Source organism: Rhipicephalus microplus, chromosome 5 (assembly GCF_043290135.1).
Source record: "Rhipicephalus microplus isolate Deutch F79 chromosome 5, USDA_Rmic, whole genome shotgun sequence".
Classification (NCBI taxonomy): domain Eukaryota; kingdom Metazoa; phylum Arthropoda; class Arachnida; order Ixodida; family Ixodidae; genus Rhipicephalus; species Rhipicephalus microplus.
Genome location: NC_134704.1, coordinates 150,254,324 through 150,274,632, shown reverse-complemented (window position 1 = coordinate 150,274,632; position 20,309 = coordinate 150,254,324). Strand labels below are relative to the sequence as shown.

General features: G+C 46.4%; 1 protein-coding gene across 3 annotated transcripts in view; it reads left to right on the top strand.

Annotated features, from left to right (window-relative positions):
* Positions 1 to 20,309, top strand: part of LOC119174179 (solute carrier family 41 member 1) — a 74,901-nt gene that overhangs the window by 14,970 nt on the left and 39,622 nt on the right. For all 3 annotated transcript variants that reach the window (XM_037424999.2, XM_075896046.1, XM_075896045.1), the window contains exons 7-8: positions 2,338 to 2,482; positions 3,760 to 3,906. In XM_037424999.2, the coding sequence (XP_037280896.2) occupies positions 2,338 to 2,482; positions 3,760 to 3,906 (292 nt within the window). The remainder of the gene's footprint in view (positions 1 to 2,337; positions 2,483 to 3,759; positions 3,907 to 20,309) is intronic.

Genomic DNA, 20,309 nt, shown 5'->3' with positions numbered 1-20,309 from the left:
CCTAGCTGCAATGACGAAAAACCAGTGCACAGCGCTCTTGGTTTTGTGTGTTGCGCCCTGACACACAAATCGCTGGCCGCTACTACCGCTGTTCTGGGCAGTCGGTGCGTGGCGAGCTTGACTGGAATCTGCTACTGATGCGCAAGATGCCTATTTTCAGTTCTTCGAACCAGCTGCCGATGCAGTTTTGCTTGCGAAAAAGCACATTACAGTTTCTTCGCTTTCGCATATCCGCAAGTGCTACGATCTTGTCCGCCAAGTTTAAGCCAGAGTTAGGCCTAGCCATCCATGACTTCTAGCAGAAGGCGCAGCTGTGACGTTCATGGCCGCAGTGCTCAATGTTTCAATGTACAACATGCTCAATCCCAAGTACAAAGATTTGTCCCGTGGTGGTCTTCGTCACACAGTCCGAAGAGCTGATAAGCAGAACCTTCCTGCCAACGTGTCAACGCTATGACACTGGGTTCGAGATGCACATGTACAATGTTCGCAACAAATATGGCATGCGATCGTAAGCTGATGACTGAACTTCTGCTTGCAGTTGTGTCAACTAAGGCGTAATTGTATCCTGAATTATCGTCGACCTATGAACATAGAACGAGTGCAAAAGCGTCACTAAGTAGCGTGATTTTAGACAGCCGTGCCCTCGCGACGCACAAGATGCAGACGACGCTATCTCAGACGCATATCTCAGAACGAGCATCAGACCAGTGAGGCTTACTGGAGCAACATGGCAGAAGCAGCGAATCGGAAGTCTCGAAATGAATTTTGAACATCTGCTTTTTGAACACCGAAGGCTTTACGAAATACACTGAACCTCATTATAACAAAGTTGCACCTTACACGAAAACAAGTTCGTTATATCCGAAAATTTGTTGTAAAGGTTTTAAAGGTTTAGTCCTAACACTATATCTATTACATGACTATTTTTCATTCACTTCGTTATAACCAATATTTCATTATATACGGTTTCATTATATCGAGATTTGAGTGTACTCTTACGATGAGCCTAATGTGGTGGTGGGCAGTTTGTTTGTTTGTTTTGTGGCTTCAACAATAATTCCCACCACCTCGGCGGGCGCAAAATTTTTTTTACAGCACTTCTACTTAGTTTTCAGCGAAGATATTTGGAAATCAGATAGAAAAATGGCTGCAGAAACAGAGGATGTGATTCTCAAAACAATTTTTTTATGTCCCATCATAATTCTCTCTGTGTTTAACAGAACCATTCAGCATTTTCATAAAGGTCTGTTGTAACAGTAGTTGGATTTTACATACTTTAACGAACTCCTAACTATGGAGGTCTATCGTAATGAGATTATACTGTGCATGAAAAAAATCGATAAACAGGGTTTGTATGCTCGAGCCAACATTTCGACGAGTGGACACGTCTTCAAGGTCAAAAGGTAACCTCGAAGAAAAGTCTAGTTGAAGCATCAGCTCTAGCACTCAACCTCTGCCTATGGATGGCTTTCTTCGCAAGCTTCCATCTTCCACTTTCTGCTGTTTTATGGATTTACGATGGTAAAGTTCTTTCATGGCTTTTGCCAGGAAGGGAAAGCCTATGTGCATGCATAAAAATGCTTGGGTCACGGGGGCTGATTTTTGTCTCTTATAGGCCCAGTAAATAGGCTCCGACTTTACATTTGCACCCCTTGCTCCCCCTCCAAACAAGCTCGTTAATTCGTACAGTAGATCGCAGCAATCACATTTTCCAAGTACAGCACTGCGCAGCTTGCAAACCCTCTACTTTGAAACACACTTCCCGCGCCTCTTTTCGTGCGAAGTTAGACTTGTCACACGCTGCAATCCCATTCTCTCTTCTCTCGTCCCGACGAAAGCGCTGGAAGCTTAGCAGGGAGGGATGGGAGGGGCAAACAAAAAACATCATGCTCGCCTCATGACCTTGAGCACTTTTCTTTCTTTTTTTTTTTTTTTTCATCGTATACGTGGCATTTTCAGTGCGACCGTGTGCGCACGCGTGGACACATGATGGCCTTTCGTGGCGATTTCTGTAACAACCGAGTACGCCATGCTCAATTCAGCCAATGGCTGATAGATGGGTCATCTACGTCTGATTTTTGGACATATTCTGGGATTTGTTGCGGGAAGAGAAAGCAATTTTTAGCTGACTGATAATTTATTGCGAATTCCAGGCCGTGTGCTGCGCTATAACATTTGGCTCACATGTTCTCGGAAGTCTTTACTACTGATCGGCAGCGCTTTCTGACCATGCTCAAAAAGTGTTGCGGAGACCCTTTAAGAGTGAGCATTAGGTGACTCAAATGGCGATTTTGATTTGGTGCAACCGTGATTTTCTCTCTCTGTGTGCTGCAGTGCCAGGCGACGGTGGTGGCATTCCTAGCGTCCCTGTTTGCCGTCTTAATGGGATACCTTACCGAAAGCCACTTTGACTCGGCTCAGGCAGTCATGTTGTGTGCAAGCAGCATGGTCACGGCCAGCGTGGCTAGCCTCTTGCTCGGTGAGTGCTGAGTTTTGTTTGCTATGACCACCGAGAAGTCTATTATAAGACTGCAAATTTCCCCTTGGTTACATGCCATAGAGTAAACCACCATCCCTTCACGATGTGCATTTGCATAGTCGCTCCCACAACCTACCCAACAGATTTCTTGCTGAAAAACTATCAAGGACTATTTGTGCAGCATGTTGACCTCTCTCTAGTTTAGAGAAGTAGATGTCGTCCTAGTTCTTGTATCAAGGTTGAGTTGGTTATTGCTTAGGAATGCATATGCCTTTCTTTTCGAGTGGTGATTTTAAATCGTTAGTTGCCTGAATCATCTGCAACAGTTCCAAATTTATAGTGATGAAAATGCTCGCGTTTAGATACGACAAACCTTATGGAGCACGCTGGGTCACTGTGGAATCAATAAAGAAAAAAATGGCCTATAGTTGTCATTCTGCCTATTGTGAATTCTGAACCCAGCTGTTTAGGTGTTTTGATTTTGTGATAGGCTGGGGCACGACTGCCCTGCTAACTGGGAGACCGTGGAAGGCAGTGCGTGGGTGTGTTCCACGAGAGGTGCCGCAGACAGGCCTTTGTTCAAGCAGCGCCTCATTTCCATATGTGGCATCGGTGGACGCTCTCCTTACATAACGTTAGTGACGACTCCATTGGCGACTACACGAGGTCATTCACTGTTGTGGGGCCATGCAACCTTTCTTCTCACCACAGTTGTTCCCTTCTCTTCACCGCTCTCCTAGCCCTTGCACATTCGCTTTGTTGGTCCCACTGATCCATTTAACGTAGTAACGGGTGCCTTAGAGCTGGGCCCTGAAAAGTTATGAAGGTTACAAACATATTAAGAAAAAGGAACGTGATAACAGCACATGCTGTTCATGGACACTGGTGTTCAGGGTTATGGTAGAATGCTAGGGCATCGTGATATGTCTGCACGCGGAAGCTCTAATGACAGATAAATTTTCTGAAGCTATCTGCTATGTTGTAATCTAGACGACTCCCACCTTCCAGTCATGCTTAGAAAAAGCAGACATTATTGGCCATCAAAGCCACAATATGTAAGTTTTCCTTGCCTTTAAATGAATTGCTACTAACTTCAATGAAAAACCTTTGCTAGGCGTTTTGTGCAAATTCTAAATGCAAGGTTTATTTTTGTGAAGACGTGTCGGAGAGTCTTCAGGATGCCCTTGCTTTTTTTGAGGGCCACCAAGGCCTACCCAGGTGTATCTGAGGAATGATCTGGAAAACAACCTTCGCCTTGTCTTCCTTCCGTTTTTTAGGATCCCTGATGGTAGGCGTGGTGATACTGGCTCGCAAGTGGCACCTTAATCCGGATAACGTGGCCACTCCCATCGCTGCATCGCTCGGAGACCTCACCACCTTGGCTCTGCTCGCAGGTGTCAGCAGCCTACTCTTCCATCAAATCAGTGAGTACTGGCATTTGCTCTTTCAATCACGTTTTGCAATAAAAAACAGATCCAAATTTATGCTCGTGGCAGTGTCTACAGTTGGATACAATGTAAATTGTATTTGCCTATAGACATTCTGCTACAATGGATAATGGCTAATCACCATTTTAGCAGATGCAGCCACATCGAAGCTGTTCACCTGCCCCATGCTCGGACCATAGCTCATTTGTCTTCTATTTCCGTGAGTACGACAAAGGACGGACGCTTTGCAGCCAGCACCATGCAAAACTCCAGCTTGATACTCCTCTAGAGTTGTTGTGAAACGTGGGCAATGTTTAATTGTTGACCACCATGTAAAAACCCTAAACAGTAGTCTTTGAGGCATTTCAAAATAAAATAAATAAATGCCATGAGAAGTGTTGATGACCGAAGTGTTACTGTTCATAGCCTCAACGACTAAATACACTAAAATCTCTTTACAGTCGATCCCAGATATATCAAACTTAGATATATAGAATGATTGGCTATATTGAACAGTCGAGAAATCCCCTTGAACTTCCCATGCAAAAGTATGGGACCGGTGCACCCGTATATAGAACTCCCCACATCGCGACATCTGCTATTAGTCCTGAGAACGAACACTGTCATCGCTCCGGTCGCGGCGATGTGACCTCACGGCGAGGACTCGCCTTCTACGCTACCGCTTGTCTCCTTTTACTGCGTCCTGCGCTCGCCGCGTACCCACTCTTTAGCGATACGTTGATGATATCTCCTCAATTGCGTGATGCAGATTTCTCAAGATACAAAGTGAAAGGTTTCATAACTAGTGAAGCTTACGGAGGCTGTAAAAAGTTTGCATAATTTAGCTTAGGATAGGCAGACTCCTGTTCGAACAACAGAGTTTCTGCAAAAATTGTTGTTTTCGTTGCGTTAGCCAAGAAATCGGTGCTATAGGAAAATAGGCTGAGTGGTGCGAACGTGTTTACAGCTAAGCATAGACTCCGGGATGGAAACATGTGCGTGCCGAAATATCGCAAATGAAATTAGCATGTTTGCAATTTTCTGTATACATTGCGCTTTACTGTAAAAGTTGCGTATGCATCTGCGAATAATCTAAATGATTTGAAAGAATGGAGCTTTCTCCAATGGGAGACTTAACATGAATCTGACTGTCATAAGCACAAACTTCACATATTCAGAAAATAAACGAAATTGTACTGCCACACATAAAGATTTCGGAAGTTTTTAGATATGTCCGTTTCCTCGGATCATATACAGTAGAATCTCGATGATACGATTACGGCTGATACGAAATTCGGGGTGATACGAATTTTTTTGTGTTCCCGGCCAAGGCTTATTAAATTACTATGTGCTAGAGTATGGTTGTTACCAACTGATTTTTTACCTGAGTCATTTGATACGAATAAACGCCACCCCACCAACGGCAGCAGAAGTAAGCAGCGTGCACGCATGCACTCAAATGCTTGCTGCGCCGCCGGTTTGGCACGTTGCTAGCGCCGCCTGCGAGCGGCGGGGGACAGATGCCAAGATCTGCGCGATCTCGGACGCCGGAGTGCGCCACTATGCCTTTCGCTTTCACTTTAATGCTTTTCATGGCACTGGCATCGGTGGAAACACAAATCCAATCCACTGTTTGTTTTGCTTGGTGGTGGGTGTTCTCTGGTGCGGACACGTGGTTGCTGTAGTGCAGCGGCTGTCGACACTGTGTTGCCCAGTCGAGCACACGTATTTGCTTTGTTGTGCCTTTTTGCGGAGTCGCAGCAAGCCATGTCCCGTAAGCGGAAGGCTCTGTCTTTTAAGGAGAAACTGCACATTCTTCGAAAGGTCGATGAGGATCTGAAAAGAAAACGCACGGAGTTGGCTAAGGAGCTAGGCCTCGCTACGTCGACATTGAGCACAATTGTTGGGCAGCGGGACACAGTAATGAAAAATTCGCTTTCGTTCAGCGTCAACGTGAAGCAAGCGAAAACAGTCCAACACGTGAAACTTGAAGAAGCTTTATTGACTTGGTTCAAGGAGGTTACTGCAGCAGGTGTTAACATTGATGGCAAAGCTTTGAGTGAAAAAGTTGACGAGGTGGCACTTGCTCTGCACATCGACTGATTCCAGGCCTGAGGTGGGTGGCTGCATCGAGACAAGACACGGTCCCGTGTACAAAAGCGTCTGTGGGAAAGCCAAGAAGGCTGACGAGACCGTTGTTAGTGACTGGCTCGCAAAGCTGGAGTCTCTTATCCTGGGGTATAAGCCTTGTGATGTTTTTATTGCAGATAAGGCAGGCCTGTTTTTTAATCTTCAACCCGAGAAGAACCTTTGCTTAAAAGGTGAAGCGTGCCAAGGAGGCAAAAGAAGCAAAGAAAGAATAACGGTTCTTCTGTTCTGTAATGCCGACGGGTCGGAAAAACTTAAGTTGACTATAGCTGGAAAATTTCAGAAGCCTTGGTGTTTCAAGCGCGAGAGCAATTCGCCATGCATTTATCACGCAAACAAGAAAGCGTGGATGATGGATGACGGCGGCCCTTTTCGAAGAATTTCTGTCTCTCCTTGACAGAAGAATGGCCTGCAAGAATCGGAAGATTGTTCTGATTCTTGACCAGTGCGCTGCCCACCTGAAGCAAGTGACGCTTCAAAACATGAAGCTGGTTTTTTTGCCCGCAAACATGACGACGCACTTGCAACTGCTTGACGCTGGGATTATAAAAACGTTAAGCACCATTTCAAGAGCCTTCTTGTGCGCCGACTCTTTGCCCAAAATCGACAGAAAAGACAAAGGTGGCCTGCGAATAAGCCTTTTGGACGCCATTCATTTTATCTCAATGGCTTGGGATAGAGTAACGCTGACTACCATTGCGAACTGCTTTGATAAATGCGGCTTCTTTAGGATTCCCGAAGAGGTGCCAGAGGTCCTTTCAGACGATAGTTATAGCGCAAGAACAAAACGACGACACAGAGACAAGAAGGACACGAAGGACGTGAGCGCTCGTGTTCTTTGTGTCCTTCTTGTCTCTGTGTCATCATTTTTTTCTCACGCTATAACTATCGTCATGCCATACCAACTAGCCCAAGCTGCCACACAGTCCTTTCAGAGTCGGAGAAGCCCATTGAGGGTTGGGAGTGCCTTGATGCCAGGTGTTCGGCTCACGACTTTTGCACGGCGGATGACGATCTTGCCACTTGTGGTGCGCGCACGGTGGAAGATATTGTCAACGAGGCCACAAGTGAGGTTGCCGATTCCAGCGAAGATGGCGAGGAAATAGACAAGTGCAACGGTGAAGGATCACCACCGGCCGCTGAAACTCCGCACGTGCTCGACGTCCTGAGGCGTGCTATGACTGCTGAAGAAATCGGTGACGACACCTGCACGCATTTTTACGTATTCCAGAAAAGTCTGTTGAGTGACTTGACAAAAGAAAAAAGCACAAAGACATCAGAGATTTTTTCTCCAAAAAATAATTTTTTTTTCGAGTGCTGAAACTGAGTTTGCCTCCGACTCAGTGTTAATTTGGCTAATTTTGCACGTGTTCCGATGATTCGAATTTCGGCCATTACGAATATTTTTTGTGACTCCGCCAGATTCGTATCATCGAAATTCTACTGTATACTGTTGACGTCAGATTTCCCGGACCCTCGAGGGACCGGGGAAACATCTGGAAAATCGGGCAGTCCGAAAAAACGAATGCACATGAAGATGCAGCTTTTTTGTAGGTATTTTTCGCTGACGGAGAGAGTAACGGCCGGAGTACAAGATTACCATTGCAATTCAGCCACTGCATCGTTTAGGTGGCTCTGAAAAAATCTCTTTATAAATAAATTTAAAAAAATTTGACGTGGCTGGTGCTATCTCAGAGGTCAGCACTTGGGCGCAAAGAAGTCACCTATTTTCTTTTGCACGGAGTTCCGCTTGCCCGCGATGATGTCTGCCTCGATTTCAGTCAACGCCATGCTGCCGCTGTACAGCGATGACAGTGTCATTAGTGCTCACGTCAACTCCGAGCTCGTTGGCTGTGTAGGAGATGGCTCTTCGTTTTTGGTGTCAGAGTTGTCGGAATCCTTCGTAACTTGACGAATGATTTCATCAACGGTCAAGTCTGCACATAGCTCAAGGTCTTTGTCAGCGTTGGCTAAACCCTCGAAAGTTATCCCAACTGGAATTGACACGCCAGCAGCGTGCAGATCGTCGAAGGCTACATCCGCGGATGGCAGTTCGTCACACACACTGTCCACTTGGGTTGAGACAGCCGTCTCGGTGTCGAATGTGAAGCCCGTGTGGCGAGAACAGTTTCGCAGAGTCTCTTGCGTTACCGCCTTTCACGATTCCGTTACCATGCCAACGGCAGACCTGAGGTCAACAGCGCAGCTTTTCCCATCGTGAGCCTACGAGGGGGCTTTGTGCGCTTCGAAGGCGCAGACGAAGACCAAGGAGCACTTGGTGCCATTGCTATAAACAGTGAATCTATTCAATGAAAAGCGCAGCACAAAACAGCTAGGAACTTGGTGGATGCTGAAGGTCGGGAAACGTGATCTCGAAAGATAGCGAGCAGCAGCAAACGATCAACCGCAGACATGATCGCAGAGCTGACAAAACAACACGTAAACAAACACAGTGAGATTTGGCTTGGCTAAGCCGCTAAGCTACGGCTGGCACCGGATTGACACGTGCGGTTTCGTGGTTACGGCAGCCGCGGCGGAAGGCGGCGGTTGGCGACGCGAGGATATGAAAACAACCAAAATGGCGGCGTCGGTGTCGACTTTGGGTTGGCAGTTAACAGTAAAAAGTCTGGGAAATTAGATGCGGAAGGCTATAAGCATCCAGAACTTCGGACTTTTTTTATAGATTGACTCTATGGGGAACTTGACGGTGCCACAGATGAGTCCGGGAAATCGGGCATGTTCAGAATTTCGAGTGTCCAGGAAATCGGACGTCGACTGTACATGTTTCTTCTCAACAGTTGCCAGGGATTGTGTAGCCGTGAACCCTGATTGAGTCAAATGCTGGGATGATCTACCGCCGCGTTATAAGCAGGAATGCTCACTTCACTCGGCCCGCGAGCACCGCTGATAGCAAGGATTCAAACACAAACGCCAGGAAGTCGAAATGAACATTTTCTATGGCACAGTCAGTGACGTGGCCCAAGTAATGACTGGTCTTTTACGACATGTACATGTACAGGTAGTCAGCTGCAAGGAAAATAATTTATGAGGTGGATATCTAAATTGGTAGTTCCGAGTGCAAAAGCACCGTTGCTACGATTCTGCACGAAGATAGAATCTGACAGTAATGAGAATTTCCACACAAACCTCAAACGTACTTAACCTCAATAATTTTGATGAAGTGAAGCTCCAAAATTATTGCAAGAGAAACATGAGACTGAAGAACGGGTTGAGTGAGCAAGTAGACGAGAAAAACGGACAACAGCGGCGGTGGTATTTGAGGGCGATTGCATACGATATATTTTGTGACACTTGATAATGCAAGCGAGCGCGTATCTTGGCCCCCAACGAAAGCAGTGTCTGTAGATACATGTATTCTTCCAATACGAATAACCCTAGATGACGGTAAACCCTCATATCTTCCGTAGGAATAACCCATGAACGCCTCAACCTAATGATGTAAATATTGTCTTGTGTCTCAAGATCACATGATTATGTGCCGATAAGTGTTGTATTCAAGCAGATATGTGTGTTTTTGCTTTTCACACTCGTCGGAATGAGGCTGCCGTGGCCAGGAATGTAATCCAGCATCAGGGTTAGCTGTGTGACACAGACCTTTTCACCCTTTTCACATTGCCTACATTCTAGTGTGCGATTTTGCAGAAGCAAAAGTAAACATTTATTGTTTTACCAGGAAAATTACTGATTCTGTTTTCATCATTCGTTTGCAGCTTGAGACGAGCAGAAAGCGAACGCAAACAGTGGAATAGCGCACGAAGTGAGCACATCATTATGTAGGCGCGAGGCGTCGGGCATCGGAGAGTCCGTGCTGTGAAGTCACCCAGGCCTCCCACCAGGAGGCGCCACTCCAACTTTTTGGGGCTAATATCGAACGCTGCACCACGCCGAAGCCCAGAAAGTGAATTTTTCGTAACAAGTATTAATCAATTTTTGGCTGCGTTCCAGCAAGTTCCGATCCCTTTTCACGCACAGGTGACGAAAAAGCAGTGTTATTTAATCGCACTGATCGAGTTCATTGCACGGTGCTTGCAAGTGCACCGATATGTTTGGTTTGCGATCTGCAGGTCTTAACGTGAGGCTGTAGTGTTTTTCAAGAACACCAAGTGCCGAGAACACCAAAGCGAGAATGTGAAGTGACTCAGCGATCTCGTTGCAATGTTCGCATTCTCTTCCTTGTTTGTTAGTGCACACTGGCATGCGATGAGCATGCGAGCTCGAAAAGCATGGCCTTCGAGATGTGCAACCTAGTGACGTATTTTTACTGTTTTTCATTTTAAATGCATGTCTCCGCGGAGGCTACATTTTTTCTGACTTTTCACACCAAAGCAGCTGATAGCAGCAGCTCCAGCTACAAAGTCACAAGTGACATCGATATCGCCAACATGTTGACAGTGGGAACCATAGAGTTAATATACTTGCTCTAGAGGAAAAGCTCCCCATAGGGCCCATTCATTAAAACCTATAATCGCTTGTGTGCCACCACGATGGAACGATACCAGCTTTCGGGTGACATCCACTTGCAGTCGCCACTGCTTGTTGCTATAACCCCTGGCATGTTTTTTTGTTTCATGGATCTCTGTTGCATCGCAGTAAGAGATTGCCACATACAGTCAAGCTCATGGCAACAAAAACATGGACAACGAATATACAACTCACCTGGAGCGCGAAGAACCCGGCGCGATCGGCTGCAAGGCCACGCTTTCAAATGTTGACACGGTACCAGGATTGTGGCGCCATGGAGTTATAAAACTTGCAATCGCTTCTTTTCATGCGCCTTAAATTGCATACATAAATGGCCATTGTATCTTTCCTAGAAATAGTTTATACAAACATCACGCGATTTTCATCCACTTACCGTATTTACTCGATTCTACCGCGCCCTCGATTGTAACGCGCACCCGGTTTCCACGAAGAAAAAAAAAAGAAAGACATCGATTGCGACGCGCACCCATTTTTCTCGTTGGCCCGCACGATCACACCACTCGAAAAAACAACTCCTTTCAGGAGCGTCTTCCATTTAAATATGAGGTACGGGGAAAGCTTGTGCCCATCTGACATGTAACAGAGCATTGCCGTCACTGTAGTTTTACCGTGGACCGATGTCAGCACGCGAACTTGCTTCGCCTCCTTCTTCTCGACGGTTGTGGTGCCAGGCATGTCGAAGTAAAGAGGCGTCTGATCGGCATTCCCGATTTGCCCAAGCAGGTAGCCGTTGTTGTGCCGCAAGTTTAGGACGAACCTCTGAAAACTGTGAAGCTTTTCATCGTACTCCTCCGCGAAACTTTTCGCATATGCCCGTTCCCCTTCGGAGGGAAAAGCCTTTCCTCTTCATAAAGTTAGTTAGCCAGCACCTGCTCGCTTTAAACTGGCTCCGCATTAGACATTTTTCTAAGGCTAACTGCATAACCCACCCTTGGAGCAGTTCTGTCGTCACGAGCCGCTGTGCCGCTCGCTGCTCAAGCACATACTCGCCGAGCAGCTCTTCAATTTGCGGAAACCGACCCTGCTGTGGTCCACTGAAGCCTTTGCGTGAAGCTTTGCTGTCGACAATCTGCTTTTGTTTCCGCCAGTCCCGCACGCACGTTTTGGGAACTCCGAACGATTGCGATGTGGCCCGATTTTCGTCCGTTTCTGCACACGCGATGACTTGTCTTTTAAAAGTGGCATCATGGTGCACTCGAGTTTTTGGAGTCGGCCCATCTATGCCGTCGATGCTAATGCACTACAAGATGACGAACTGCTCAGCACACGTACGAAGTGCTGCACATGAGAAACACATAGGCAGAAATGGCCGACGCGCCATGCCGACGCGCGGGCGGCACGTAGGGGGCGGCCATTTCGGAAATACTGATGGCAATAGAATGATCGTATCCATTTTTTTTCGTACTCGATTCTAACGCGCATGCGATTTATGAACTAGCCTAACCGGAAAAAAGGTGCGCGTCAGATTCAAGTAATTGCGGTATATTATGTGTGTTCGTGAACATCCTTGTTTATGATTTTTACTGTGAGAATTTGAGTGCTTTAAACTGCCATATTTAGCGCTTTTCCGTAATGGCAACAATAGCAACGTTCAAGATGTCAGCACTTTGAGGGTTGTAGCTTTTTTGGCTCAACTTTTCTTCTGAAGTCTGTATATTAACTCTATGGTGGGAACTCTGCGTTGTCTGTTGCACCTTGTGAACTTGTGTACTTCTCACCTTGTTTCTGATAAATTTTTATTCAGGAGTTGAACTGAACCTTGACCTGCACGTAGCAATAAAAATCATGGCTGGCGCATAGAGCGCGTCAAGCAAAGCACTGTTATAGATGGACATCGGTAGTTTACGGCATGCCAGTTTCAGCAAAGCACCATTCAAAAACCTGACATCGGCATCATTGACCCAACAAATGCAAAGAATAAATGTCACGGTCCCAGCAGAAATCGGACTTCAGCATTCTGCGTGGCAATCAAGCATTTTGCCACAGAGCCACGCCAGGTCTTGGAACTACTTTTCAAGTGGACCATAATGTACGGCAAACGTGAATTGTGGCTGCAGTGCTGACTACTCAATCTTATAAGCATTACATATGTACAGTAAAAGCTCGCTAATTCAAACCGCAAGGGGAAGACGCCTCAGTTCGAATTAACGAAAGTTCGAACTAACGAAAGTGAAGAACAACAATAGTACACTGCGAGTAGGGCATAACTTATTTTTTTAAAAATCTGTGATCGCGGTCTGCCTTCTTTCCTTGAAGGCGACAGCCAGCACTTTTTGCTCTAACGAGCGAATTTGGCAGAAGGCCTCTTCTCCGCCTTCTTCAAAACTTAAGAAGAGACTGGCGGCATTCAATCCGGCCATGACTTCCACAGCAGAGGGCCGCACTGGTGCTTCGTTCTCCTCCTCATCATCGTCACTGGCAACGACAGGTTCTGAACTTCTCACCTGGCATATTATGTCGCCATCCGTGAGTGCACCACACACCACTGCACTTGAGTCCACATCGACGTAGTCTGCAAAGCAGACGTCTTCCAAAATGTCCGCCATGGGGGCAGTGACGCCGTGTTCGAGCACTGGTGGCTCGTCAGCTTGCAGAGCTCTGGGGCTGAAGCCACAGTGGCGAAAGCAATTTGCTATCGTAAGCGCTGTCACTTGCTCCCAAGCACGCACAAGCATGTGTGGTGCACTTAGGAGCGTCACTTGGTAGTTATTGCACAAAATAATTCGTTCCAAGATATGGCGCCGATAAAATGATTTGAAAGTTCTAATTATACCCTGGTCCATGGGCTGCAGTACCGCTGTCGTGTTTGCTGGAAAGAAGGCCAGCTCAATGGCTTTCGTCTCAACGTTGACTTTATGAGCCGAACAGTTGTCCACAATAAGCAGGACTTTGCGGCCACAGCGTTCGAACTTCTTGTCAAGCTTCCCTAGCCACTGCGCGAACAGTTCCCCCGTCATCCAGGCCTTTTTGTTGGCCGCGTAGTCTGATGGGAGAGACCGGATGTTCTTGAAGCAAGGAGGACTTCTCGATTTGCCTATCACAAACAGAGGCAACTTCACGGTCCCGGTCATATTGGCAGCAACCATCACAGATATCCGTTCTTTACTTTTCTTCCCTCCCGTGCATTTGTCGTCTTTATACGTGATAGTTTTGGCGGGCAGCAATTTGAAAAATAAGGCAGTTTCATCCGCATTAAATATGTTCCTCGGAGAATACTTCTCCATGTAGCCTTGAAGCACTTCGGAGCGCCAACCTTCACACGTTTCCATGTCGACGGCGTTCATTTCACCCGACACAGCACTGAAAACGAGGTCGTAGCTCTTGCTAAAACAGTGCAACCACCCATCTGAAGCAGCGAAGTCGTCATAGTCTAGCTGCAGGGCAAAGTCCGCTGCCTTTGCCAGTATGACTTGGCCACTCAGTGGTATGTCCTGCGAACGCATTTCCTTTATCCAAACGAGAAGCGCTTTCTCGAGGTCAGGACACTCTGCGAGTCGCAACCTCCTCCTTTTGCTCGCAACGTCTGTCTCTAAGGCGTCTTCAATAGTCCTCCTATTTTTTATATAAGTAGATAGCGTCGTTTTCCGTATCCCATGCTTTTTCGCGATATCTTGCTTAGGCAAGAGTCCGGCGTCCACTTCTCGCAGAATATCAGCTTTCTCCTGAAGTGTTTTGGCACGGTATTTGCCGCGGGCACATGCCATCAAGTCGGAGCAGCAGAATCGCGACAGTCGGAAGCTACTCCCAGCACCAACAACCGAGGTGTACGGCGCAAGCCCGAGACAGACTGCAGAGAAGGCCGGGCGAAGCTACGACGCACCTGGTTTGCTGTGTGCTGGTCATGCTATCTGTCGTCTAACAGCGACAACTACGCAGGATTTTCAAAGGCTCCGAGATTGGCGCTTAAAAAAAAAACAACAAATCTTAGAGGTTACGTAAAACGGAGAGCAGGTAGCCGCCGAGAGAGAGAGATTGTGGGTGAGGGGGGTGAAGAGTAAGTGGCGCAATTTTCTGCTCTATGGCCTCCCTCCGTTTTTCTCTCCGCTCCCTGTCCACGCCGCCTTGTAACTCAGCAGTCGCCCTATCGAGTGACTAGCCAAGCCGGTGGCGCGTAGTTCGAATTATCCTTGGCGGAACCTACTTGCATTCGAATTAACGGGCTTTTTTATTCATAGGCTTGTATGGAGCTTGGTCGGACCATAACTTACAGTTCGAATTATCCATAAATTTTAATTATTGAAGTTCGAATTAACGAGCTTTCACTGTACTCTTGTGATACAGCCATCACGTCGAGTTAACGTCACTTGTAGTTCGGTGCCATGTGCTGACGTTGATTTATATAGCAGTGTTCAGGGCTACCATTCTCGCGAGCACCAGTGCTTTATATGAGCTTATCACTTCTGGTGTTGCTAATATAGTTGACCGATTCCCCGAAAAACTCGTCATAAAGGATTTCGTTATATGCAAGTTTGGTACGAAATATGAAAAATGAACGCACAAGTTAAACAAAGGGGGAACTTAAGGCAGAGCTAACCCAGAACACTTATCTTGCTGTAAAAAAAACTGTGTTACTATTGCGATTGCAGTTATATAGGCACTCTCAGCGGGTTTTCGCCATCGTGTGTTTCAGCACACACTGAAGAGATTTTGCATGCTGTTGTTTTCTGTGTAGCATAGATGTTTGTTGGTCTGCAATGCCGACTTGTGTGCTTGTATGCACAAGTGGCCATAACACTAACAAGTGTCCACGACACTTCTGGGCTCTGCGTGATCTGGCTCTCCATGCTGTGTAGGATCGCGCTGTTCCCCGTCCTTACAAAAGGCTGTTGGATAAATCGTGAGTCTGCGATGTGCATTTTCATGTCGAGGACACGTTGAAAAATTACAGCCACTTTGGCGATGGGGAAAATGTTGAAAACGCTCGCGGTAATGAAGTGGAGTCTTGAGCATGTGGGGTCTTCAAACACGTCACAAATACCGATCTCCTCGCTCTCAACAAAGCACACTGACGCTAGCAAAGAAGTCCCCCTAGGCCTACTCTACCCCGGCTCTAACAAAAGCTTGTACCGAACCGCAAAACTGTCGTCCGATACTCCAAGAGCCCCACGTTGGGCACCAGTGTGGGGTCTCGAATTGGCGAGCGCGCGCCACGCCACGCCCTTGAAGTGAACGGACACAGTAGACACGGTCGATACAAACCAAAGAACAATACACATTTATTTAACTAATTTATAACGATGATATCGTCTGCCGAATTGATACATAACTCGCTATGTAATACGTTAGGACATTGTTACACAATAACACGACAAACACACAACGCGACAAACACACTAACACACCCAAAGTGGCGTCACAGCCTGCGGTGCCACGCCCCGAGGACCCACGCTAGAGAAAACCGTTCGCGGCAACCGTCACGCGCAGAAGAGGCTCGCTCAACTCTCGCCCGCCACCAGGCCTGCCTTCCACCAGTGGTCACCGCTGGCGCTACCACTCTACCAACAGTGGTACTCAAAGCGAACACAACGCCATCTATCGCCCGGCGGTTTTCTCCACCAAAATACGGCTTCTGTGCGAGACACATGCGTCACGCGGGGCAAACAACTTTATAGGGGGTGTCAGCACCCCCACAAGCCGCAAAGTGTGCTTAAATTTTTTTTAACCTTCTGTGATATTTTTGGAGGTGCAAAAAAGATTCCAGATCGAAGGAGGATGGTCGAGGAGAAATTTTTGAAGTGTGTTAGGTCGCCACGGGAGCCTGAAAACTGTGTGGATATGGCAAGCCGTGCACCCACTTTGAGCAATATTGAAACTGTTCGTTTGCAGTCTGCGAGTTGGCGCGGCATTTACAGCTCTGATGAAAATGGTCGTTTTGTGGTCTTTTGTGCATAAAGGCTGAAGAGCACACACTAGTCATTGAAAAATGCGTCATTGTCGCTGGAGATATGTCAGTGAATGTTAGTGTGCATGGGCGTGCTGCAAAGACATTTAAATCTGACACTATTACCGTGATTTCACAACTGACAAAATCGCTTGCACGCCCTGAAGGACTGAGTGTATGCCCAGGCTACGAAAGATCATGCGCAGGGCTGCTACTATGTGAAGGAGATAGCAGCTGCTCCAAAGTATTAACCCAGATTTTATAAGCTGCATACATTGTTCGCATGTGAGCCTGCTGACCTGAATGAGCTCTTTTTCGCAACTTGCGCAGATGAGCCAGCGAAAAAATTCAGCCGCGACTGGGCTTCATCGCTATCGAAGTGTGCATATCCACAACTTAGCAATGCGCTTGCGAGGGTTGATTTCTGCCAACTCGCAGTGCCGTATAGCCAAGCTGCACAACAACGTTAGCGATGTTACCTCGTCTTCTTGGCGTTTTTTTCACCTAATAGAAATTATAATAATGATATCTAGGTTTTTTCCATAGTGATGGGCGACTGACATTTTGGCTATCTGGTGTTTTTTAATGGTCACTGACATTGCACAGTACACGGGCCTCTCGTATTTTGCTTCCATCGAAATGCGGCTACCACTGCCAGGATTGGACCCATGACTGAATAGATATGTTACATACACATCTAGACTTGACACTATCACCGCACTGTCACAGCTAACAGACCTGCTCACGCTTTTTTGAGTCACTGAATGTGTCCCCGCAGGCTGCGAAACAAGCAGTTTCTGTGAAGTATTAACTGACAGTATAGATCCTTTTCATGTTTGCAAACAAACCATGCGCACGTGCTAGTGGTGTTTGCGCGACGCTTCCAGTTAAACGAGTTTTGTCCGACTGGCTTCCCTCTCAAGCGAGCATTCCCGTGCAGGCGGGCAACAGTGTTTGTTCTAAGATCATGGAGCATGTCATCTTCTCTCATGTTGCCAGCTTTTTATCATCTGCAAGTTTTTTTCACCCAAACCAGCATGGCTTTCGTAAAGGTCACTCCTGTGAGACCCAACTAACATTATTCCTGCATGACATCCATCTCCACATAGATCGTAACATCCCAGTTGATACACTGTTTCTTGATTTCGAAAAAGCATTTGACAAGGTGCCTCACTCTCGTCTCCTACTAAAAGTCTCGCGTCTAAGCCTTCACCAGTATGTTTTCAACTGGATCAAAGCATTCTTAACAAACCGCAAACAATTTGTGCATGTTAATAACCTTTCTTCCAACCTCTCCCCAGTTCTGTCTGGCGTGCCCCAAGGTACCGTCCTCGGGCCTCTCCTATTCTTGATATATATTAACGACATTCCACTTTCTGTTCAATCTAATATTCGTCTTTTTGCCGACGATTGTGTCCTTTACCGTCCAATACATAACTCTACCGATGTTTCTTCCCTACAGCATGACCTCTTACGCATTCAACAGTGGTGTAACACTTGGCTGATGTCTCTGAATGCGAATAAAACATTGCTCATTTCTTTCCATCGTCGCAGAAACTACGCGCCGGCTACTTACACCATCAACAACTGTCCTATAGCTGCTACTAACTCAATCAAATATCTAGGTGTCCATCTTACGAGCGACCTATCATGGGGTGACCACATAGATCACATAGCTTACTCCGCTAACCGTGCCCTTGGTTACGTACGCCGCAACATTTTCATGGCACCACCTTCCGTTAAACTACTCGCTTATATCACCATTGTCAGACCTAAACTTGAATATGCATCTGCCGTCTTTGACCCCCACCAAACAAATCATATTAAAATTCTGGAATCTGTCCAGAACCGAGCAGCCAGATTCATTGCTTCAGATTACTCCCGTTACTCCAGCATCTCCAACCTAAAAAACCAGTTAAAGCTTCCTACCCTCGCTTTTCGTCGTCATATTGCACGTTTGTGCCTTTTTCACAAATTCTTTCATTCAGCCACACGTGACAACCAGCTCATCCAACCAGTCCATCGAGGCCATCGCAGAAGTCATCCAAACGCTGTAATTCCGCCACGTGCTCACACCACATCATTTCAACAGTCATTCTTTTTGCGCACCGCCCGAGACTGGAATGACCTTCCGGAAGAGGCGGCTATCATCCGGGATTCTGCGCGCTTCAGGAATGCCATACAAGCAGCAGACTCAACTGCATCTTAACCATTACTTTTGATACCGCCTTTCATCGCCCACCCCTCATGTAAAGTTCCATACGGAACCTTTGAGGATATAATAAATAAAAATAAAATAAAAATAAACATGTGCCTCTATGCTGTCTTTTTCGTAGTGTGCATTATCGTTTGCACCTCAGCACAGTCTGACAACCATGAGAAGTGGATACTTGACCTTTTAATGCTGCATTTTCTAAAGTAAGAGCAGAGAAGTCGGCCATTGTGTCATCTCTGTGGCACTTTTGCATGTGTGTTTGGCGGGATTCCCGTTACCAATGTCATGGTCTGCTATCAACAGTGTTCAAGGTTCACTTCTCGATTCACTTCTCGATTCACACAGTTGCACTAGTGCTTCTTTTTGGGCGATGCTGGTACTGCTGAAGCTTCTGATGCATGTTGCCTTGATTGCAGTATGGAAATACAGTTCACACGTAGTCTGGATGGGTAGCGTCAAATGATGGCTTACCTGTAAGATGAAACAGACAACTATGAAAAAAAAAACAAAAAAACATGCGGGGATGAGCGTAGTGTTTAAGGGGGCCCTGCAACACTTTTTGAGCTTGGTCAAAAAACACTGCCGATCGGTAATAGAGGCTCCCGACAACATGCGAGCCAAATATTATAGCACAGCACACGGTCTGGAATTCACAATAAATTATCAAAGTCAGCTAAAAATTGCTTTCTTTTCTCTCGACAAATCACGTTATGTATGCCCAAAAATCACACGTCCACGACCCATCTATCAGCCATTGACCGATTTGAACATGGCGCGCACACTCATTACATAGATCACCGCAAGAGACCGCTACTTGTGCACACGTGCGGGCGTGATCACACTGAAAAAGTTGCGCATTCAAAAAAGAAAAAAAGAAAAAAGTGCTCAAGGTAGCGAAGCGCATGTGACGTTTTTCTGTGGCCCTGCCATCGCTCCCTGCTTAGCTTCCAGCGCTTTCATTGGGATGAGAGAAAAGAGAATGCAATTGAACGGAAAGTCGGAATATCTAATAGTGAAATAAGAATTAGCACGGCAAAAAAAAAAAGGATATTGAATGCGAAATACAAAACGCATCGCATGTTGTGTGTATTGTCATGTTTCAACCCCCCCCCCCCCCCCCCCCCCGTGCATTTTTTTTTTGTTACTGCCCTTACCACATTTCAACTAACATTATGAATGTATCCCTCAACAAACATTGTTAATATTCAAAGCAAGTACTTTGCCAAAATTAGTTATCTAATTATGGCGAAGCACGTTAAGTTCAGATTGGTGCCAATTGTGCAAGCTATGGAACAGAGTACAGCACATTCGAGAATGCTTATTCGGATCGGGCTCAATCGACAGCGGCCTTGTGGTACCGGCATTTGGTATACTAGCAACAATACTTTGCTGTAGCATGGTTACAAGTCTTAGTCTTAGGTTACAAGTCTTCCAAAAAATTTTAGCACATCACTTGCGAACGGTGGAGGTATAAGCGTAAACATGCCCCGGTAGTCCACATACGATTCTCGCATAATGTCTTCTAAAATGCGCGGTTAGGGACAAAAATGCTCACCTTGTATGAAACGAGTCGAACAAAGCTGGGAGTTCTTCTTAGGCACCCAGTTACCTTCTTGCACGGCTGCAATTGAATCTTTCACATTCGCTGCAAAA